This window comes from Tachyglossus aculeatus, chromosome 7 (assembly GCF_015852505.1).
Source record: "Tachyglossus aculeatus isolate mTacAcu1 chromosome 7, mTacAcu1.pri, whole genome shotgun sequence".
Taxonomy (NCBI): Eukaryota; Metazoa; Chordata; class Mammalia; order Monotremata; family Tachyglossidae; genus Tachyglossus; species Tachyglossus aculeatus.
The window spans coordinates 30,476,717-30,501,100 of record NC_052072.1 but is presented as its reverse complement, the minus strand read 5'-3'; the positions used below and the strand labels follow the sequence as shown (position 1 = coordinate 30,501,100).

General features: G+C 43.7%; 2 protein-coding genes across 2 annotated transcripts in view; one reads left to right on the top strand and one right to left on the bottom strand.

The window, feature by feature from the left end:
- CAPZA1 (capping actin protein of muscle Z-line subunit alpha 1) overlaps positions 1–20,258 on the bottom strand; it is a 32,575-nt gene extending 12,317 nt beyond the window's left edge. Inside the window, exons 1-3 of the mRNA XM_038748929.1 lie at positions 20,195–20,258; positions 3,083–3,146; positions 901–952 (exon numbers count right to left, since the gene is read on the bottom strand). Of these exons, the coding sequence (XP_038604857.1) occupies positions 901–952; positions 3,083–3,146; positions 20,195–20,233 (155 nt within the window). The 5' untranslated portion in view covers positions 20,234–20,258. The remainder of the gene's footprint in view (positions 1–900; positions 953–3,082; positions 3,147–20,194) is intronic.
- Positions 20,259–20,819: 561 nt separating this feature from the next.
- The window catches only part of ST7L (suppression of tumorigenicity 7 like), a 57,855-nt gene continuing 54,290 nt past the window's right edge, over positions 20,820–24,384 (top strand). The window contains exon 1 of the mRNA XM_038749262.1: positions 20,820–21,038. Coding sequence (XP_038605190.1) covers positions 20,837–21,038 — 202 coding nt within the window. The 5' untranslated portion in view covers positions 20,820–20,836. The remainder of the gene's footprint in view (positions 21,039–24,384) is intronic.

Here is a 24,384-nt window from a genome sequence, read left to right as displayed (position 1 = left end):
AAAACTCTAGTTCTCAAACCTGTTTAACTTACGTGCCTGCCAGGGATGGAGGGGAATGAACAAGACTGCTACTGTCTGAAGAACACCAGAGAGTAGAGTGGAATAGAGCCTCCAAAAAATGGTAAAAACAGAACCTCTAATAAATGGAATTTACAAACAGCTGGGAATTCCTAAAGGCCTGGCTTTTAAAGCTACTTTTGTTACGTATCATTTTCAATTTTGCAGCTATGAGCAAATGTAAAGAAGGTTCAGAAAACTAAATTGTTTAGCTTTAGGCTTCAGAGAGTTGGCTTATGTTATTAAATCGGTACAGCAAGGCAGTTATTCCAAACAGTCTAATCGGAGTGAAGTTCTATTTGCTTTAAAGTTCCGTGGTCATAGCTTTTCATTCATACCTCTGAAAGATTAATATGCACAGCATACTCTCCTCGTTACAGTAATAGGACATGGCATTATTATTGCACTTAAATGCTTACTGTGCATCACGAACTGTTGTAAGCACTGGGGTAGATATAAGTTAATTGGCCCCTACCCAACATGGGGCTCAGTCTAAAGTGGAAAGAGAACAGGGAGTGAATCCCCAATGACTGTCCCAAAGTGGACACTGTAGTATACACTACAGTAATAGGTCAAGTGGACACTTACTGAGTTGGAAAAACAATCCAAATCACTTATTGAAAGAGTAGTAGATGAGCCTTTGTTAAATTTTTAGGCTTAAACCACTGGGTTTTATAGCTTGTTCACCACCAGGCTTGAAAACAGCACTGAAAATTTGCTTTATTTTATGCAATTTGACTGTGTTTTCTGGTCCCCTGACATAGGGGCTCTCAGATAACAAGTTCAGACATCTCTGAGTACCGTGAGAAGCAAAGACTTAGATGGGTTCAATAAGGTACTTACTGTGCTGCCCCTTCCCTGAGGAGATTGTCATTGTTAAGCAGTAACCGGACATCTGGAAAAAAAAATTAAGTGTTAATAACTGATTTTATGATTTTTTACTTTCGGTTTCACCTATTATTTCAAAGAAAAGCATCTGGATGACACTTTGAGGGTGAACAAAAATGAACTCACAAGAATGTTAATGTGCAGAGCGCTTAGATAAAAGGCTTAACTGGTAATTCTAAAAGAATTTCAAAATCAATGAAAACATGTCACTCTCATGTCTTGGCAGATCCTGATGGATGAGCTTAGATGCAGACAGAAGATAGAATCGAGGCCCAGCTTATCCCTACTTCTTGGATTTCACAGGACACAGACTCACAGGGTAGGGTGAAGAATGATGCTTTGCACATAGTAAGCGCTTTACAAGCGCTCAATAAATATGACTGAATGAATATACAGTTTAAGCCAGGCTCAGGCCTGCTTTGTATAACCTACTGCAGCCCTCCACTTCAGGGTGGTGATTCATGGTGCCATCAAACTGGCAATGCATCAGGCCAATCAACAGTGGCCCATACCTCTCCCAGACAGCAGCATTTCCAGAAATCAGGTATGGGCTATTTTGGGTTTGGTCCAGCTCTCTGCTTTAGCTGTGCTCCTGCTGCAGTCAGTACCAGGGATGGGCAGGGACCGGGCTGAGTGAATCCCAGATTTTCTAGCCCAAGCACGGATCTTTCAAAACATTAGACAAAAAACAGGTGAGCAGGGACCAGCAGCAAGCACCATCCACAGGGGACATACTCTTTAACTGATTTCACTCTTCAACATGACATTTCTTTGAGGTAAGTACAACCTTGACCAGACAGTGAATTAAAGTTAAATCCACCCTAATTCGGTGTACAATCAATCAATCAATCAATCAATCGTATTTATTGAGCGCTTACTATGTGCAGAGCACTGTACTAAGCGCTTGGGAAGTACAAATTGGCATCACATAGAGACAGTCCCTACCCAACAGTGGGCTCACAGTCTAAAAGGGGGAGACAGAGAACAGACCCAAACATACCAACAAAATAAAATAAGTAGGATAGAAATGTACAAGTAAAATAAATAAATAAATAAATAAATAAATAAATAGAGTAATAACTATCTACAACCATATATACATATATACAGGTGCTGTGGGGAAGGGAAGGAGGTAAGATGGGGGGATGGAGAGGGGGACGAGGGGGAGAGGAAAGAAGGGGCTCAGTCTGGGAAGGCCTCCTGGAGGAGGTGAGCTCTCAGCAGGGCCTTGAAGGGAGGAAGAGAGCTAGCTTGGGGGATGGGCAGAGGGAGGGCATTCCAGGCCCGGGGGATGACGTGGGCCGGGGGTCGATGGCGGGACAGGCGAGAGCGAGGTACAGTGAGGAGATTAGTGGTGGAGGAGCGGAGGTTGCGGGCTGGGCAGTAGAAGGAGAGAAGGGAGGTGAGGTAGGAGGGGGCGAGGTGATGGACAGCCTGGAAGCCCAGGGTGAGGAGTTTCTGCCTGATGCGCAGATTGATCGGTAGCCATTGGAGGTTTTTGAGGAGGGGAGTAATATGTCCAGAGCGTTTCTGGACAAAGACAATCCGGGCAGCAGCATGAAGTATGGATTGAAGTGGAGAGAGACACGAGGATGGGAGATCAGAGAGAAGGCTAGTGCAGTAGTCCAGACGGGATAGGATGAGAGCTTGAATGAGCAGGGTAGCAGTTTGGATGGAGAGGAAAGGGCGGATCTTGGCAATGTACAGATTTTCATCTCTGTCACCTCTAAATTCACATGCTCACAATAAACAAAACACTCACAGCCCCCAACCCCTAGCCTGCTCTGACCTCCTTGCTCCTGGCTAGTGTTGTTTTGCTTGATTTTTGTGTTCTTTTTAATAAGCTCAGTCCCTGGTTTTCACTGTCAATCAGATCTTTCTCTCACAGCTCAATGCATCACTGGTAAAAACTTCTTGCAGGACTACAGTTGAAGGTGTGTTTCTTAAACGACAGCACCCCATACGAGCAAACACACAATATGAAGATGTAGATACCCCATCATACAGGATTTTGGCTGACGTAAGTGATGCTTATAATGACAAATGCAAATACAAAATAAAATCACTTAATTTCTCCCTTATTGGAACCATCAACTTTTGTAACATTTGAACCACTTACTGAACTTTAATTACTCACCATTAAACACTTCATTAAATTCCCCCGGGGGTGCGTGAGTGATGAACTTGGCAGCTATGCGCACCTAGAACAGAGTGGAGAGGAAAATAGATTTCAATTTTGAACACTGCAAAGCAGGAACTCCTCGGTGTTGAGCACACCATGTTGTCCTTGATCTCTATGAACATTTAGTTCTGTATACTCGTTTTGGACAGAGCCTAATTAAGGATTTAGGGAACATTTTTCTGACAGTGAGTTCATTTGGGCTCAGTGTTGTCGCATTATCAAAAGAATTGCTTCTGTGCGGGGTGTCCGGATGGGTATTACAGCATGACTTTTCCTTAATGTAAGATTTAACAAGAAAGCTACTCTCACGTCATAGGAGAATGGGGAGTACTTGCCTTATCAAGAAATGAAGATTCCCCCTCAGAAGCAGAACCCACTCTAAGACTCAGCAATCTATCTTTTGTCGTCTCTTTCTTCAACAAATTTCTTAAGGATATTAGTGACAGCCACTTCTAGAGGGGCATTTCCTGAAGACTGGCTTCTTTCCGTGTCAGGAGCTTCCAGTCCCTGATTTCATTTAACCATATATTTATTTTGTTGCCAGGAAATATCCAGAATCACCGTTGTCTAAATGGATTCTAACCCTGGATAATTTGATGTTTTCCACCCATCAGAGCTGATATATTTGGCAAAAAATTTGACACTAGAACATTCCCGCCCCCTTAAAAAAATACTACTACTCTTGTGTGGGCAGCACCACATCCTTTAGTGATTTTTGCAAATAAGTACATGATATCTGTTTTTAAAGACCAATGTTAACATATTTATTTTATCATTATTTTATCACATTTTAACAGGGCAGGTCTCTACCTCAAAATGACTTCATAGGTCACTTTAAACAGCAAAATTAACACACTACTAGTTCTACAGAATTATTTCTAAACTCTTGACCTGGTTAGTCTCAGGTTCAGCAAGCCTCCTCCTAAATAAATGGGAATAATTTAATAAAACTGCACATTGCAATAAGCTTCCTGTAAGAAATACGTATTTGCAGTTCAGGAGCTCCAACAAGGAAATAAAGAGTACGGAAGAATATATCAATTATCCACGACAGAGACCTTCTCCAAAGCGTAAAAAAATGAATGTGGAATCAATCTCTGGACTTCTTTCAGTTTCTACAACCATCCTGAAGACCTGGAGTTGTTGTTTATAGGCACTTAGCTTTTCTCTAAACTGAAAGCGAAGGCTTTCAAACTTGATAAGGGTGTGGTCAAATGGAAAGAGCACAGGCCCAGGAGTCAGAAGACTTAGGCTCTAATCCTGGTTCTGCCACTTGTTTGGTGTGTGACCCTGGGCAAGTCACTTAACTTCTCTGTGCCTCCGTTAAGTGCAAAGAGCACGGGCTTTTTAGTCAGAAGTCATGGGTTCAAATCCCAGCTCTGCCAATTGTCGGCTGTGTGATTTGGGGCAAGTCACTTAGCTTCTCTGTGCCTCAGTTCCCTCATCTATAAAATGGGGATGAAGACTGTGAGCCCTCCACGGGACAACCTGATCACCTTGTAATCTCCCCAGCGCTTAGAACAGTGCTTTGCACATATTAAGCGCTTCATAAATGCCATTATTATTATTATTACTCTCTCCTACTTTGACTGTGAGCCTGTGTCCAACCTGATTTACTTGTATCTACCCCAGCGCTCAGACCAGTGGTTGGCAGTGTTTAACAAGTACCATTAGAGTTTGTAGTAGCAGCATGCTATACTAGGCACTTGGGAAGTACTGATTAGAGAAATTATGAACTCTGGACTTAATCCTGCCCACAAGGAGCATCCACTCTAAGGACATAATGTCCACTCTAATGAAAATATTTACAATTTACAATCCCACAGTTTAATACAGAAATACTCTACTTGCTACTTGAATCTTTTGTCCCTAAGGATCTCTCTGTTCCCTGAGAGAACAATGAAAACTAGTCAGAAGTGCTCTATAGATTCTACTGCGTTCTAGAATGAAGTTTTTCCGTTAGATTGTGAGGGCAGTACAAACTGACCTAATAAGGAGAACTCCTATTTGGGAAATCTACAAGGACCAACAGTTAAGCAACTTGTGAAAGCCACACTGAACACGGATGAACACTTAATTCACTGTTCTGGTGTACTTTTCTTAGCAAGGGCACTCAGCATAGTCCTGTAACATTTCATGTTACACCTTGCTGCTGCTGTTTACTACATAATTCATGTCTGAATCTGCAGTAGATCAGAATTAGTTGTATCATTTTTTTACTAACTGGTGGGCTCTTGTATACTAAACAAAAAAGTGGACTTCACAGACTGAGCTTCACAGACTAGCTCCTTGACTGACGTAAAAAGAAAGCCTCCAAACTTTTCCATTTCTCACAAAGCTCATTCATGATGAGTGGTGAGCGCAATGCTAGTGGATGCTCTCCTCTTCAAAAATACAGGGGTGTAAGAGCTTATTTTAATTATTATAGTATTTGTTAAATGCTAAGCGCTGGGATAGCTACAAGCAAATTAGGTTGGACACAGTCCCTGTCCCACATGGGGTTCACAGTCTGAGTAGGAGAGAGAGCAGATTCCCAGACCTGTGTTCCTTTCAGTAGGCCATGCTGCTTCTCTTGCTTGGTTATTGATTAATGGACTCTAGTCTTTTCTCAAGGTAGATTTTCAGTAGCTTTATTAGTCTCTTTGGTTATCTGAGACCCCCCCCTAAACTTTGCTTGGTAGTCACGTTAGGTGACTGAGGAAAATGGAATGGATGGTAGCCACTTTCTTCACTCACCTAACGTGACTGCTGACAAAGCTTAGGGGGGGATGGTCTCGGACAACCACAGAAACTAACAAAGCTACTGCTACCCACTATCAGCTTAAGGTATCAAAGAACCCAATACAGAATTAGATTATGATTCCACGTAGTGTTTTGATAACTTCAATTGTTTTTATAATGGGAAAAACAAGGGTGAGCATGATTTTTTACTGAAAGATTAAAACTGATCATGTTTGTGGTTAACACCTACTTAACCTTTCTGAGAGCAAGTGAAACATGTAATTAAGGCTATGCACATCACACATAAAGTGCATCCATGGCATTAGCTCCCTCCCTCCCCACAGTTCCTTTTCTGTTTGTAAAACATTACTCTAGCACAACACAGTAACTACACCCTAGCTATTTTAGGACTCACTGTGATTTTAACAAATGAGTTTTAAATAATGGTCAGAAAGACAAACTGTTTTCACATCACAACAGAAATACTACAATAGCAGGTCTTACACTCTTCTACCAATAACACTGTCCCTCAGGGACACGGGGGATAGTTTTCTTAACTTCATCAAGTGTCACACTCTCAAAAGATTTCATTATCACAGCCAATCAGTAACAGATCTTCAGGAACTTCATGTCAAGGTGCCAGACAGGCCAACAGGAAGTTTATCTGAGGGACAGTGTTTCTACATGCCTTTTTTTGGCATTATCCATTTGGTCTACACCCTTAGATTTATTCCATGCTGTCAGATCTGAATCATGGATTCCAGAATTTAATTTCTGCCTTCTACTTTAGTTCTGAAGTAAAGCCAACTGCCTCTACTTTTGATATATTTAGTAATTATATCATTTGCTAGTAGTGACAAAAGTGTGGCTTATTGATACTAAAACCCTGCAGTTTAGAATACACCATCCTTTATTCTAAGGGAAGGAATCCACCTTCCCCTTTTCCTGTATAACAAACCACCCTCTGCATCTTATCCACATGACATTTCATGCTGAAAATCACAACAGTCTGCACTTTATTACGCAGAAAGTGATCATAATACCTTATAATTGCACTTGGGGAGGAAGATAAATTTAAAGACAGGACTACAGAGCACACAAAAATATTTAAATCAAACGTGTGAAGAAACCATTAATAGTTCTATAACCCGAGAGCTGTGTTCCTAAAGAAAAACACTTATGTGGATTTCTTATTCCTTGACAAATGCTGTGCACATGGGCACAATTGTTTCTTCCAACATCACGCTGTATTCAGACAGATAAATGCTGTGTGCAGTCAACTCCATGATTTTCACAGCTCTGGTGAACAGAAAATCTGGAAGGGGGTTGAGGAAAAAAAAAAATCTTCCCACCACTTTGGCTGTTTTCTGCTTTGGGTGCATCAGCATCACAGCATCAGCTGTTTGGGTAGTGAACCTGAGCAGGGAGGGTCCCAGGTTTTGTTGCCAGGTGGCTCTTGGCGAAAAAGCCACACTGCAGAAGCTGGAAACCTCTCTGCTCAGGTGTGCTGACCAAGTGTCAGACAGGGTGATGCACCTCAGCCGAAAAACCTCCAATCTTTGTGGTGGGAGCCATCTGCTAAATGCGCTCCTCCCCGGGAGCTGGGCAGCTGCCATGAGAGCACACCTGAGATAAAAAAAAAACCTCAACTAATCAGCCTTTGCGGTTAGGACTGCAGTGCCGAGCAGGCTGGACAACCCAAGCTCTCCTACATAAGCCCTGCACAAGGCCTGACTCTCACCACCACCAAGCTGGAAACTCTCAGCTTGGGCACTCCAGCTCCCTCCCCTGCAATGGGAAGGGCACAGATATCCTCACCCATATAATTAAGGGTAAGGGATACTGTCCTACAGCTCTACTGATTTGTATTTCTCTTGGATGCATTCATTCATTCATTCAATCGTATTCACTGAGCGCTTACTGTGTGCAGAGCACTGTACTAAGCGCTTGGAAAGTACAAGTCGGCAACATTTAGAGATGGTCCCGACCCAACAGCGGGCTCACAGTCTAGAAGGGGAAGACAAATGACAAAACATATTAACAAAATAAAATAAATAGAATATGTACACATAAAATAGAGTAATAAATACATACAAACATATATACATATATATACACACACATACATATAAACATATATATGTACATATATACATATATATAGATGGTCCCTACCCAACAGCAGGCTCACAGTCTAGAAGGGGGAGACAGACGACAAAATGAAACATATTAACAAAATAAAATAAATAGAATAAATATGTACAAATAAAATAAATAAATAAACAATAATAAATAAGGGGAGAGAGAGAGAGAGAGAGAGAGAGAGAGAGAGAGAGAGAGAGAGAGAGAGAGAGAGAGAGAGAGAGAGAGAGAGAGAGAGAGAGAGAGACAGTCCCTACCCAACAGCGGGCTCACAGTCTAGAAGGGGGAGACAGACGACAAAACATAACATATTAACAAAATAATATAAATGGAATAAATATGCCCAAGTAAAATAGAGTAAATAAGAGACTGACCATTTTCAAAATTGCAACTGATTGGAGTTGAATATGAATTGCTAACATTAGGGAATGAGCTGCTTCTCTGAGGACCATTCGCTATGCCTGGTCTTTTCGTTGTATCACATCAAACAGTTGACACCCATTGGCCAGGTCACGGCACATCTACACACACCCATAACAAGTGAAATACAAGTAAAAAAAAGTGACTGCTTTCCTCCATTTTTCATCTAATCCCTCTAGTGAGTCATCAAATACAATCATTTACCCACCCACAGGTAAATAGTTCTAAATTAGGTTCTGGAGCAGCATAGTGTACTAAACATGAGCACGGTGTATAAAACTGATTGAAGCTATAGACGGGAAATGAGAGTTCCCTGATCTCCCTAGAAGCCAGGTCCCCGATATCCTCACCATTTTATTCCATTTCCCTTCTTGCAGCTCTTAGCTTCCCAAGTTCCCAACTGGAGGTGGCTTCTGAAATCACACCTTGTTCCCCCTCCCCAGTTTCCCAGAGACAGAGCACATGGTTACCCCTCATCCCTTTTCAGTTTTGAGCCAAAAGTAGATGGTGAACTTCATTCATTCAATCGTATTTTATTGAGTGCTTACTGTGTGTAGAGCACCGTACTAAGCGCTTGGGAAGTACAAGTTGGCAACATATAGAGACGGTCCCTACCCAACAGCGGGCTCACAGTCTAGAACCTTGTATATACTCTCAAATTCCTAAATTATGAAAGTAGAGCACCTGGGAAACATTCCGGATGAATTACAAAGGGGTATTTAAATGAAGAAATCAACTTTAAAAGAACATTAGAGAAACCACTGCTGTGGGAGACCAATGGATCCAACCAGCTCAGCATGTTGCTTCCAAGAGAGGCAACAGGATGACTTGAGTGATGCCTGCAATGGCCCCCTATCTTGGCTCCCAATCCTAATGGCTACGAATGTATTTTCTAGCATCCCTAAAATCTCTTCTATTAACCCATTATAGGTCTCTCACCCGTGAATTCATCTAAAACCCTTTTGTTACTACTGTCACACTGTAAAATAACATTCCTCTTATGGGCAGGAAGAATTGGAGTATGCAATTTTGTGGTAGCGTCCTTAACTTGAAACACTCTAGATGCCTCTTTGCAGGAGCTGAGATTGGGAGAAGAGGATCAATCAAGCAATTGCCTGGTTCTGTGGACAGGATCAGAAAGAAGGCACGGTTAGTTAACTTAAGAACTCCACCCCCCAACAAGGGTGGCCAAACTGTGGCTCACAAACCACACATGGCTCTTCTTCCCTAGCTGCGTAGCTCACTCAAATACACTCTATTATTTATTATCTCGCCACGGCAGTGGGTTGCAGTGTGGGTTGGGTTTGGGTGGGAGTGGGGCTTCCACAGGACTTGAAGCCAGGAGGGTTGTGCTGTCTCCATCCCCTGTCCTGGCTGCTTCTTGTTCAACCCCAAACCCCAACCTCCATCCCAATTTATTACACATGCCTAGCAACACAATGCAAGATCCAATCCACCTGTGGGAAGGTTGGGCCTGTGGTTCTTGCAAAGGGTTAATAATTTAATGTATAACTTTACAAAACAAATTAAAATGTTCGTTAAAGGATTTCAAAATATCAGTAACTCTATGTTTCAAAAATTGCTTTCCAGTTGAAATGCACGGGAACGGGAAATTCTCTCTGGACTAAATGATCTTAAGAGCTTCCATTTTTGTTGTTTATATAAAGGGACATTTTGAAACAGTATTTTTTAAAGAACAAACTGAAATTAACTCTGCTGAGACCAGGGAACTGTTAAGAGCACAATACCCTAACAAAAACTGTCTTGAAACATGAAATATATGAATGTGGTTACAAAAAATAGAGTTGATGTTAGGTTGTATCTATCACTATGATAATTATTAACATGGTGGCCATTGTTTGAATCTACACAGGAATCTTTTTTTTAAAAAAAAATGTTATTTGTTAAGCACTTACTATGTGCCAGGCACTGTACTAAGTGCTGGGGTAAATGCAAGCTCATCAGGTTGGACACAGTCCAGGTCCCACATGGGGCTCAGTCTTAATCCCCCATGTTACAGATGAGGTAACTGAGGCAGAGAGAGGGTAAATGACTTGCCCACGGCCACACAGCAGATAAGTGGTGGAGTTGTGATTAGAACCCAGGTCCTTCTGACTTCCAGGACCCTGCCCGATCCACTAGGCCACACTGATAAATACACTTTATTTCTGTTTGGAGAAAAAAAGTGGTTTGAATACTGTACTTAGAATAATCTTGGTTCAATTATCCAACTTTTTTATGCCTTAATTTTCTTATCTATTTAACAGGATCAATGATATCAACAGCTGAGGCAGAGAGAAGGTAAATGACTTGCCCACAGCCACACAGCAGATAAGTGGTGGAGTTGTGATTACAACCCAGGTCCTTCTGACTTCCAGGACCCTGCCCGATCCACTAGGCCACACTGATAAATACACTTTATTTCAGTTTGGAGAAAAAAAGTGGTTTGAATACTGTACTTAGAATAATCTTGGTTCAATTATCCAACTCTTTTATGCCTTAATTTTCTTATTTAACAGGATCAATAATAACAACTGAGATAATGGTTGTGAACAACAAAAGAGGTTTCAAAGAGGTACAATTTGGCCCACCCGATCCATGTGAATCAAGAAGGTGTGAGACTTATAAACGGCTCAAAAACTAAAGATGAAGTTGAAATGTTCAGAAAAGTCATAGCATTTATTTTTGCAAGACTAAACACTAAGGTATTGGTTTTAAAACTCAAAGTTGTGAGTTTCTGCACTGTGTTAATGATTTTCCATTTCCCTTAGGAAATATTTAGTAGTTCATGTCTTGAAAAACATCTGAAATAAAAGTTACCAACACAGCACGCTTATTCAACTTCTTATTTTGAAAGTTACAGCTAACCAAGACTGCAGTAAGGTTAGCTTTAATTTACACTGGAGTATGAGTAATTGCTTCCTTAATCAACCCCAAAGACTATCTCCATCTCAACACTGTTCGAGTAGATCAATAAATGCTGAATCATGAAATGTTGGGAGCAGACTTTATGGCAAACATATTTTAAAAATTCATCTGTGCCTCAGCATCTGGCTCTTTTACATATTTGGGGCTTGGCACTTTGAGCGCAATTCTTATTCTCAGAATCATCAAGTTGGGCCAAGGCTAGAATTATTTGTTTCTGCAAATTTCGGCACTTGCTACTTCCTGTTTCATTTGAAGAGATCATCATGACCATTTCAGGTAACAATGCAGAACTCTACCCCTCCCCACAACCGCAAAAAAAAAAAAAAAAGAAAAAGAAAAGAGAAGGCTACTTCCTCTTTCTAGAACCATATAATGTCTGAATATGCAACTACAGGGATCACTGGTTCTGTACTACTAGGTTAAAAATGTTTGCAAGAAAACCAGAAACAAAAACTACTAAGGAGTTTCAAGTAAATGTGTACTAAGACAAACATTGCTTCAAAAGGAATATTTTATAGCAATGGAGAATGTCCACTTTCATAAAGGTAAAAACCCCAAAATACAGCCAAAGACAGACAAGGTAGTTTTTTTCCCTTTAAGAGATAAAAATGAGCTAGTTTGGGGAATATAAATTGACAACTTGAAATCAAAATTTGTACCTGATTGAAGCACGATTTGAATCTGACAAAGTGTCTGATTTGAGACATTTCTCCAAGGATACCTATAATCAATCAATTATATTTACTGCACACTTTCTGTGTGCAAAGTACTGAGCCAACTGCTCGGTAGAGTGTAACAGAATTGCTAGAAACGTTCCCTGCCCACAGTGAGCTTACACACATTTCTAGTGCAATACAGAGCTATGTTTGAACAATATTTTCTAAACTCTCTAATCACTAAGACCTATAATGTTGTTAAAAGTCAGTAATAGTTCAAATAGGATTACAAAGTCTTATTTTGTAACTTTTATCCCCCAAATCCTCATCATGAGTTTTAAAAAATTTCCAAAGCATATCGTAATGTTTTAATAATGAATTACGCTTCTGAAGATATGCATTTAAATGGCACTAGCACTCCTACTTAACACATAATTTTATTAAGGCCATCCCAATTTCCTAAGATACTCAAATTTTCTGAAACCATTTTACACATGGATTGCTTTCACTAATATACAAAAACAAGGCTAAATAAGCATTCATTCATTCAATCGTATTTATTGAACGCTTAATCAGTCAATCATATTTATTGAGCGCTTACTATGTGCAGAGCACTGTACTAAGTGCTTGGGAAGTACAAATTGGCAACATATAGAGATGGTCTCTACCCAACAACGGGCTCACAGTCTAGAAGGGGGAGACACAACAACACAAAACAAGTAGACAGGTGTCAATACCATCGGAATAAATAGAATTATAGCTATATATACATCATTAATAAAATAGAGTAATAAATATGTACACAAGTACTGTGGGGAAGGGAAGGGGGTAGAGCAGAGGGAGGGAGTAGGGGTGATGGGGAGGAGGAGGAGGAGGAGAGGAAAAAAATGGGGGGCTCAGTCTGGGAAGGCTTCCTGGAGGAGGTGAGCTCTCAGTAGGGCTTTGAAGGGAGGAAGAGAGCTAGTTTGGCGGATGTGTGAAGGGAGGGCATTCCAGGCCAGAGGGAGGACATGAGTCATCATCATCATCATCAATCGTATTTATTGAGCGCTTACTATGTGCAGAGCACTGTACTAAGCGCTTGGGAAGTACAAATTGGCAACATATAGAGACAGTCCCTACCCAACAGTGGGCTCACAGTCTAAAAGGGGGAGACAGAGAACAAAACCAAACATACTAACAAAATAAAATAAATGGAATATTTATTTTATAAATAAAATAAATGGGTCGGGGGTCGACGGCGGGACAGGTGAGAACGAGGCACAGTAAGGAGGTGAGCAGCGACAGGAGCGGAGGGTGCGGGCTGGGAGGTGAGCTAGGAGGGGGTGAGGTGATGGACAGCCTTGAAGCCGAGAGTGAGGAGTTTTTGCTTGACTCGAGGTTTGACAGGCAACCACTGGAGATTTTTGAGGAGGGGAGTGACATGCCCAGAGCGTTTCTGTACAAAGATAATCCGGGTAGCAGAGTGACGCAAATTCTTGAACTACAGAATTCATATCACGATTTAAAAACGAATACATATTTCAGCATGGTTGTTCTTAAGGGAACCCCAAATTCACGACTACATTACTCAGTGCTTACTTTTAAACCACAGAACGATTTCTGACACCCAAGAAAATGAACTTTCAAGGGAGTAAAAACCTAGTGCCGCTAGTGGCTGATGTATTATATCTACCACAAACACAACTTCCAAATGGCTTCCACTTATATGGGTCAACTTATACCCCATTTTTTTCCACTTGATATTCTTAGAAAGAACCTGGAATTCCCATTCTCCTAAAGAAATGCCCTTACTCCAAATTCATAATCACTGAAGACTCCATGGAACAACTTAACAGCCAGGAAGCGAAAGCAACCAGGAAGTTGCTCAAGATTAGTCTTGGGGAAAAAAAAAAATTGCCACCCCACTTCTGGTCATGTTTTTTCACTGCAGTTTCTGAGGGTTTCAAGTCAATTCCGATTGCTAGTAAAATGAGACAAAGACCATGTTTGGGATAAACACCAAAGAGATAATGAGGCAAACTGGGAATAGAGATAAAAGTAACTGAGCGTGCCCCCGGTCCACCTTTTCTGGTTTTGTTCTAAATCTGTTATCCAAAACAACAGGGACCTAAAATCAATTCTGAAAGACTCAGCGTTCAAGCAGACGAGGAATGTGCATGGGAAATATGGGTTTGATTAGTCTTGCAGGTTCCCACTCCGCCTCCCCGCCCCAAAGGAGATACTGAGGCATTTGGGTGGAAACCTGCACGTTCCAAAGGAATGGAAAAAAGGCCAATTTGTGGTACAGGAGCGCTGGATAATAATAATAATGATGGCATTTATTAAGCGCTTACTACGTGCAAAGCACTGTTCTAAGTGCTGGGGAGGTTACAAGGCGATCAGGTTGTCCCACGGGGGGCTCACAGTCTTTTTGATGGATGTGAGACTGGTGTGGGACATGAAACGTGCTGAACACACTGATGGCCCTTGACATAGGACCGGCAACAACAACAGACTGAGCCCCCTCCTTCCCCTCCCCACGGCACCTGTTTATATGTTTGTACAGATTTATTACTCTATTTATTTTACTTGTACTTATTTACTATTCTATTTATTTTATTTTGTTCATATGTTTTGTTTTGTCTGTCTCCCCCTTCTAGACTGTGAGCCCACTGCTGGGTAGGGACCGTCTCTATATGTTGCCAACTTGTACTTCCCAAGCGCTTAATACAGTGCTCTGCACACAGTAAGCGCTCAATAAATACGACTGAATGAATGAATTTTATTTTGTTAATATGTTTTGTTTTGTTGTCTCCCCCTTTAAGACTGTGCGCCCATTGTTGGGTAGGGACTGTCTCTATGTTGCCGACTTGTAGTTCCCAAGCGCTTAGTACAGTGCTCTGCACACAGTAAGTGCTCAATAAATAGGATTGAATGAATGAATTTTATTGTGTTAATATGTTTTGTTTTGTTGTCTGTCTCCCCCTTCAAGACTGTGAGCCCATGGTTGGGTAGGGACTGTCTCTAGGTTGCCAACTTGTACTTCCCAAGCGCTTAGTACAGTGCTCTGCACACAGTAAGCACTCAATAAATACGATTAAATGAATGAATTTTATTTTGTTAATATGTTTAGTTTTGTTGTCTGTCTCCCCCTTCTAGACTGAGCGCCCACTGTTGGGTAGGGACCTATATGTTGCCATCTTGTACTTCCCAAGTGCTTAGTACAGTGCTCCACACACAGTAAGCGCTCAATAAGATTGAATGAATCAATTTTATTTTGTTAATATGTTTAGTTTTGTTGTCTGTCTCCCCCTTCTAGACTGTGAGCCCATTGTTGGGTAGGGACCTATATGTTGCCAACTTGTACTTCCCAAGCGCTTAGTACAGTGCTCTGCACACAGTAAGTACTCAATAAATATGACAATGAATGAATTTTATTTTGTTAATATGTTCTGTTGTCTGTCTCCCCCTTCTAGACTGTGAGCCCATTGTTGGATAGGGACCTACATGCTGCCAACTTGTACTTCCCAAGCGCTTAGTACAGTGCTCTGCACGCAGGAAGCGCTCAATACGATTGAATGAATGAATTTTATTTTGTTGATATGGTTAGTTTTGTTGTCTGTCTCCCCCTTCTAGACTGTGAGCCCACGGTTGGGGAGGGACCGTCTCTATGTTGCCAACTTGTACTTCCCAAGCGCTTAGTACAGTGCTCTGCACACAGTGAGCGCTCAATAAATACGACCGAATGAATGAACAGCAGGGTTGCTTCCTAAGGAAAGGGTGTGGAGAAGGAGGGGCAAGAAGAGGCCACCCCGATCAGGAAGTGAGTTTCGTTGGGCGAATCTCTCATCGTGCCCATCTCGGGGAGGAAAGAAGAGAGGGAGGACAACGGCAGGAAGAGGGATGGGGGAAACGGGGGGAGGAACTGAAGGACGGATGCTCGTCCGACATTCACTCAATCAATCAATCGTATTTATTGAGCGCTTACTGTGTGCAGAGCACTGTACTAAGCGCTTGGGAAGTCCAAGTTGGCAACATAGAGACAGTCCCTACCCAACAGTGGGCTCACAGTCTAGAAGGGGGAGACAGAGAACAAAACCAAACATATTAACAAAATAAAATAGAATAGATATGTACAAGTAAAATAAATACAGTAATAAATATGTGCAAACATATATACATATATACAGGTGCTGTGGGGAAGGGAAGGAGGTAAGACGGGGGAATGGAGAGGGGGACGAGGGGGAGAGGAAGGAGGGGGTAGAGTCTGGGAAGGCCTCCTGGAGGAGGTGAGCTCTCATTCAATCGTAGTACTGTACTAAGCGCTTGGGAAGCCCAAGTTGGCAACACATAGAGACGGTCCCTACCCAACAGCGGGCTCACAGTCTAGAAGGGGGTGGGAGGTCGGAGAACAAAACCAAACATATTAACAAAATAAAATATGTACAAATAAAATAGAGTAATAAATCCATACAAAACATATATACAGGTGCTGTGGGGAGGGGAAGGAGGTAAGGCGAGGGGGATGGAGGGGGTCGCGATACCCCGGCCACTGGAAAGGGAGGAACCCACGGTTGGGATGCGACAGTGTGGCCACTTAATAATAATAATGATGGTGATATTTACTAAGCACTTACTATGTGCAAAGCACTGTTCTAAGTGCTGGGGAGGTTACAAGGTGATTGGGTTGTCCCACGGGGGCGGCTCTCAGTCTTCACCCCCATTTTCCAGATGAGGCCACCGAGGCCCAGAGAAGTGAGTTGTCCAAAGTCACACAGCTGAAGTGGCAGAGCCGGGATTTGAACCCCTGCCCTCTGACTTATTTATTTTACTTGGACATATCTATTCTATTTATTTTATTTTGTTAGTATGTTTGGCTTTGTTCTCTGTCTCCCCCTTCTAGACTGTGAGCCCACTGTTGGGTAGGGACCGTCTATGTTGCCAACTTGGACTTCCCAAGCGCTTAGTCCAGTGCTCTGCACACAGTAAGTGCTCAATAAATACGATTGATTGATTGATTGACTCCAAAGCCCGGGCTCTTTCCACTGAGCCACGCTGCTTCATTTCCTCCTGAGACCAGGGAAAAGGGGGAAGGGGTGAAGCCCACTGTTGGGTAGGGACCTGTATATATGTTTGTACATATTTATTACTCTATTTATTTATTTTACTTGTACATATCTATTCTATTTATTTTATTTTGTTAGTATGTTTGGTTTTGTTCTCTGTCTCCCCCTTCTAGACTGTGAGCCCACTGTTGGGTAGGGACTGTCTCTATATGTTGCCAACTTGTACTTCCCAAGCGCCGAGTACAGTGCTCTGCACACAGTAAGCGCTCAATAAATACGATTGATTGATTGATTGACTGTCTCTCTCTAGAAGCAGCGTGGCTCAGTGGAAAAGAGCCCGGGCTTTGGAGTCGGAGGTCATGGGTTCAAATCCCAGCTCTGCCAATTGTCAGCTGTGTGACTTTGGGCAAGTCACTTAACTTCTCTATGCCTCAGTTACCTCATCTGTAAAATGGGGATGAAGACTGCGAGCCCCATGTGGGGCAACCTGATCACCTTGTAACCACCCCAGTGCTTAGAACAGTGCACATAGTAAGCGCTTAATAAATGCTATTATTATTATGTTGCCAACTTGGACTTCCCAAGCGCTTAGTCCAGTGCTCTGCACACAGTAAGCGCTCAATAAATACGATTGATTGATTGATTGACTGTCTCTCTCTAGAAGCAGCGTGGCTCAGTGGAAAAGAGCCCGGGCTTTGGAGTCGGAGGTCATGGGTTCAAATCCCAGCTCTGCCAATTGTCAGCTGTGTGACTTTGGGCAGGTCACTTCACTTCTCTATGCCTCACTTACCTCATCTGTAAAATGGGGATGAAGACTGCGAGCCCCATGTGGGACAACCTGATCACCTTTTAACCACCCCAGTGCTTAGAACAGTGCACATAGTGAGCGCTTAATAAATGCTATTATTATGTTGCCAACTTGGACTTCCCAAGCGCTTAGTCCAGTACTCTGCACACAGTAAGCGCTCAATAAATACGATTGATTGATTGATTGACTGTCTCTCTCTAGAAGCAGCGTGGCGCAGTGGAAAAGAGCCCGGGCTTTGGAGTCGGAGGTCATGGGTTCAAATCCCAGCTCTGCCAATTGTCAGCTGTGTGAATTTGGGCAAGTCACTTCACTTCTCTGTGCCTCAGTTACCTCATCTGTAAAATGGGGATGAAGACTGCGAGCCCCATGTGGGACAACCTGATCACCTTTTAACCTTCCCAGTGCTTAGAACAGTGCTTTGCACATAGTAAGCGCTTAATAAATGCTATTAGTATTATGTTGCCAACTTGGACTTCCCAAGCGCTTAGTCCAGTGCTCTGCACACAGTAGACGCTCAATAAATACGATTGATTGATTGATTGACTGTCTCTAGAAGCAGCGTGGCTCAGTGGAAAAGAGCCCGGGCTTTGGAGTCAGAGGTCATGGGTTCAAATCCCAGCTCTGCCAATTGTCAGCTGTGTGACTTGGGGCAAGTCACTTCACTTCTCTATGCCTCAGTTCCCTCATCTGTAAAATGGGGATGAAGACTGCGAGCCCCATGTGGGACAACCTGATCACCTTTTAACCTCCCCAGTGCTTAGAACAGTGCACATAGTAAGCGCTTAATAACTGCTATTATTATGATGTTGCCAACTTGGACTTCCCAAGCGCTTAGTCCAGTGCTCTGCACACAGTGAGAGCTCAATAAATACGATTGATTGATTGTCTCTCTCTAGAAGCAGCGTGGCTCAGTGGAAAAGAGCCCGGGCTTTGGAGTCATGGGTTCACATCCCAGCTCTGCCAATTGTCAGCTGTGTGACTTGGGGCAAGTCACTTCACTTCTCTGTGCCTCAGTTACCTCATCTGTAAAATGGGGGTGAAGACTGCGAGCCCCATGTGGGACAACCTGATCACCTTTTAACCTCCCCAGTGCTTAGAACAGTGCACATAGTAAGCGCTTAATAAATGCTATTATTATGATGTTGCCAACTTGGACTTCCCAAGCGCTTAGTCCAGTGCTCTGCACACAGTAAGCGCTCAATAAATACGACTGATTGATTGATTGACTGTCTCGCTCTAGGAGCAGCGTGGCTCAGTGGAAAAGAGCCCGGGCTTTGGAGTCAGAGGTCATGGGTTCAAATCCCAGCTCTGCCAATTGTCAGCTGTGTGACTTTGGGCAAGTCACTTAACTTCTCTATGCCTCAGTTCCCTCATCTGTAAAATGGGGATGAAGACTGCGAGCCCCATGTGGGACAACCTGATCACCTTTTAACCTCCCCAGTGCTTAGAACAGTGCACATAGTAAGCGCTTAATAAATGCTATTATTATGTTGCCAACTTGGACTTCCCAAGCGCTTAGTCCAGTGCTCTGCACAGTCAGCGCTCAATCAATACGATTGATTGATTGTCTCTCTCTAGAAGCAGCGTGGCTCAGTGGAAAAGAGCCCGGGCTTTGGAGTCGGAGGTCATGGGTTCAAATCCCAGCTCTGCCAATTGTCAGCTGTGTGACTTGGGGCAAGTCACTTCACTTCTCTGTGCCTCAGTTCCCTCATCTGTAAAATGGGGATGAAGACTGCGAGCCCCGTGTGGGACAACCTGATCACCTTTTAACCTCCCCAGTGCTTAGAACAGTGCACATAGTAAGCGCTTAATAAATGCTATTATTATGATGTTGCCAACTTGGACTTCCCAAGCGCTTAGTCCAGTGCTCTGCACACAGGAAGCGCTCAATCAATACGATTGATTGATTGATTGATGTGAGGGGCCGAGCTTCCAGGCGGGAAGCTGAGGGAGGGGCCCCCTCCCATGTTGGGGACTGAATAGAGGGGGGGCCCCCACCCCGAAAAACGGCAGGCCCAGTCGCTCCAGGCCTGGAGGGCTCCTTAGGCTCCACGTTATGGTTAATCAATCAATCGTATTTATTGAGCGCTTACTATGTGCAGAGCACTGTACTAAGCGCTTGGGAAGTACAAATTGGCAACACATAGAGACAGTCCCTACCCAACAGTGGGCTCACAGTCTAAAAGGGGGAGACAGAGAACAGAACCAAACATACCAACAAAATAAAATGGATAGAAATGTACAAGTAAAATAAATAAATAAATAGAGTAATAAATAGGTTAAGGTCTCCGCCATGGCAGGGTCCCCAACCCCATTATAAGGGGGTCAGTCAGGCTTCCCCTACCTTCTCCTCATCCGACACCCGATCCTCGAAGTCGGCCATCTTGGGCTGCTCTGGCCCAACCCCGCGCCCGCGCAAGGGCGTCTGGGAAAGGAGCGAAGCCGAGGCTGGAGCGGCCGGAAGGGCTCGCCCGGAAGTGCGGGCGGGGCCGCCATGTTGGGTAAGGGCGAGGCGGAAAAAATCACCACAAATGGCCTCCCCCTCGGGAGTGGGGGGGGCGCCATATTTGTTACGGGCGAATCTGGCCCAGATGTGGCTTCAAGCCGTGTTCGCGAGAACGATAGTTTGCTCCCCGCCCCGTCTCACCTCACAGTCTTGTAGACTGTGAGCCCACTGTTGGGTAGGGACCGTCTCTGTATGTTGCCAACTTGGACTTCCCAAGCGCTTAGTACAGTGCTCCAACACAGTTAGCGCTCAATAAATACGATTGATGATGATAAATACCAACTTTATTATTATTATTACCTCAGCGCTTAACAAAGAGTCTGATGACGGGGCCCGCCATGACGGCGGGAGCGTCTGAGGAAAAGCGCCCCCCCCCCCCCAGGGGTTGTTGTGGCGGTCCGCCGCTATCCCAGCATTCCCCGCCGGCCGCTCCCTCCCTCCTCCCCTCCTCCCTGGCCGGGGGGCCGCGGGCGGCGCAAGATGGCGGCCGGCGGCGGCGGTTGTGAGGGAGAAGCAATGGCGGCGGTGGCGGCGGCGGCGGCGGGCGGTCCGTGCCCCGGCTGGTCCGAGCGGCTTCGGGCCGGGCTGTCGGGGTCCGGGGCCTTTCTGTGCCTCGTGTCCGGCCTGGGGCTGCTGTACGCGCTGCGGGCCCCGCTGAAACTGGCGGACAACCTGACGGCCGGTGAGGCGGAGCCCGGGACCCGGCGGCGGCTCCTCCCCCCCCCCCCCCCCCACGGGACCCGCCCTCCGACCCTCAGGCCTGCCTGGGCCCGGGCCCCAACACTCAACACACACCGGACGCCGCGGGCGTTATTATTACATTATTATCACATTAATATATGTTATATTATCATATTAATATATGTCATATTATTATTATTATTATAGCATTGATTCAGCGCTTGCCATGTGCAAAGCACTGCTCTAAGCGCTGGGGAGGTTACGAGGGGATCAGGTTGTCCCCCTTTGGAGGCCTGGGTGGGCCCGGGCCCCAACACTCAACACAGACCGGACCCCGCGGGCGTTATTATTACATTACTATCACATTAATATGTGTTATATTATTATCATATTAATATGTTTTATTATTAATTATTATTATTATTATGATAGCATTGATTCAGCGCTTGCCATGTGCAAAGCACTGTTCTAAGCGCCGGGGAGGTTACAAGGGGATCAGGTTGTCCCCCTTTGGAGGCCTGGGTGGGCCCGGGCCCCAACACTCAACACAGACCGGACGCCGCGGGCGTTATTATTATATTATGATCACATTAATATATGGTGTATTATTATTATTATGATGGCATTGATTCAGCGCTTGCCATGTGCAAAGCACTGTCCTAAGCGCCGGGGAGGTTACGAGGGGATCAGGTTGCCCCCCTTTGGAGGCCTGGGTGGGCCCGGGCCTCAACACAGACCGGACGCCGCGGGCGTTATTATTAGATTATTATCACATTAATATATGTTATATTATTACCATATTAATATATGTTATATTATTATTATTATTATTATGATGATGATAGCATTGATTCAGCGCTTGCCATGTGCAAAGCACTGTCCTAAGCGCCGGGGAGGTTACGAGGGGATCAGGTTGTCCCCCTTTGGAGGCCTGGGTGGGCCCGGGCCTCAACACAGACCGGACGCCGCGGGCGTTATTATTAGATTATTATCACATTAATACACGTTATATTATTATCATATTAACATATGTTTTATTATTATTATGATGATGATAACATTGATTCAGCGCTTGCCATGTGCACTGTTCTAAGCGCTGGGGAGGTTACGAGGGGATCAGGTTGTCCCCCTTTGGAGGCCTGGGTGGGCCCGGGCCCCAACACTCAACACAGACAGGACGCCGCGGGCGTTATTATTAGATTATTATCACATTAATATATGTTATATTATTATCATATTAATATGTGTTATATTATTATTATTATTATGATAGCATTGATTCAGCGCTTGCCATGTGCAAAGCACTGTCCTAAGCGCCGGGGAGGTTACGAGGGGATCAGGTTGTCCCCCTTTGGAGGCCTGGGTGGGCCCGGGCCTCAACACAGACCGGACGCCGCGGGCGTTATTATTAGATTATTATCACATTAATACACGTTATATTATTATCATATTAACATATGTTTTATTATTATTATGATGATGATAACATTGATTCAGCGCTTGCCATGTGCACTGTTCTAAGCGCTGGGGAGGTTACGAGGGGATCAGGTTGTCCCCCTTTGGAGGCCTGGGTGGGCCCGGGCCCCAACACTCAACACAGACAGGACGCCGCGGGCGTTATTATTAGATTATTATCACATTAATATATGTTATATTATTATCATATTAATATGTGTTATATTATTATTATTATTATGATAGCATTGATTCAGCGCTTGCCATGTGCAAAGCACTGCTCTAAGCACTGGGGAGGTTACAAGGGGATCAGGTTGTCCCCCTTTGGAGGCCTGGGTGGGCCCGGGCCCCAGCACTCAACACAGACCGGACGCCGCGGGCGTTATTATTAGATTATTATCACATTAATATATGTTATATTATTATCATATTAATATGTGTTATATTATTATTATTATTATTATTATGATAGCATTGATTCAGCGCTTGCCATGTGCAAAGCACTGCTCTAAGCACTGGGGAGGTTACAAGGGGATCAGGTTGTCCCCCTTTGGAGGCCTGGGTGGGCCCGGGCCCCAGCACTCAACACAGACCAGACGCCGCGGGCGTTATTATTATATTATCACATTAATATATGTTATATTATTATCATATTAATATATGTTTTATTATTATGATAGAATTGATTCAGCGCTTGCCATGCACAAAGCACTGTCCTAAGCGCTGGGGAGGTTACGAGGGGATCAGGTTGTCCCCCTTTGGAGGCCTGGGTGGGCCCGGGCCTCAACACAGACCGGACGCCGCGGGCGTTATTATTAGATTATTATCACATTAACATATGCTATATTATTATCCTATTAATATATGCTATATTGTTATTATTATTATTATGATAACATTGATTCAGCACTTGCCATGTGCAAAGCACTGCTCTAAGCGCTGGGGAGGTTACAAGGGGATCAGGTTGTCCCCCTTTGGAGGCCTGGGTGGGCCCGGGCCCCAACACTCAACACACACCGGACGCCGCGGGCGTTATTATTCCATTATTATCACATTAAGATATGTTATATTATTATCATATTAATATATGTTATATTATTATCATTAATATTTGTTATATTATTATCATATCAATATATGTTATATTATCATATTATTATGATAGCATTGATTCAGCGCTTGCCATGTGCAAAGCACTGTTCTAAGCGCTGGGGAGGTTACGAGGGGATCAGGTTGTCCCCCTTTGGAGGCCTGGGTGGGCCCGGGCCCCAACACTCAACACAGACCGGACGCCGCGGGCGTTATTATTAGATTATTATCGCATTAATATGTGTTATATTATTATCATATTAATATATGTTTTATTATTATTATTATGATAGCATTGATTTAGCGCTTGCCATGTGCAAAGCACTGCTCTAAGCGCTGGGGAGGTTACGAGGGGATCAGGTTGTCCCCCTTTGGAGGCCTGGGTGGGCCCGGGCCCCAACACTCAACACAGACCGGACGCCGCGGGCGTTATTATTAGATTATTATCACAATAATATGCGTTATTTTATTATCGTATTAATATGTGTTATATTATTATTATTATGGTAGCATTGATTCAGCGCTTGCCATGTGCAAAGCACTGTTCTAAGTGCTGGGGAGGTTACGAGGGGATCAGGTTGTCCCCCTTTGGAGGCCTGGGTGGGCCTGGGCCCCAACACTCAACACAGACCGGACGCCGCGGGCGTTATTATTAGATTATTATCACATTAATATATGTTATATTATTATCATATTAATATATGTTATATTATTATTATTATTATTATTATTATTATTATAGCATTGATTCAGTGCTTGTCATGTGCAAAGCACTGTTCTAAGCGCTGGGGAGGTTACAAGGG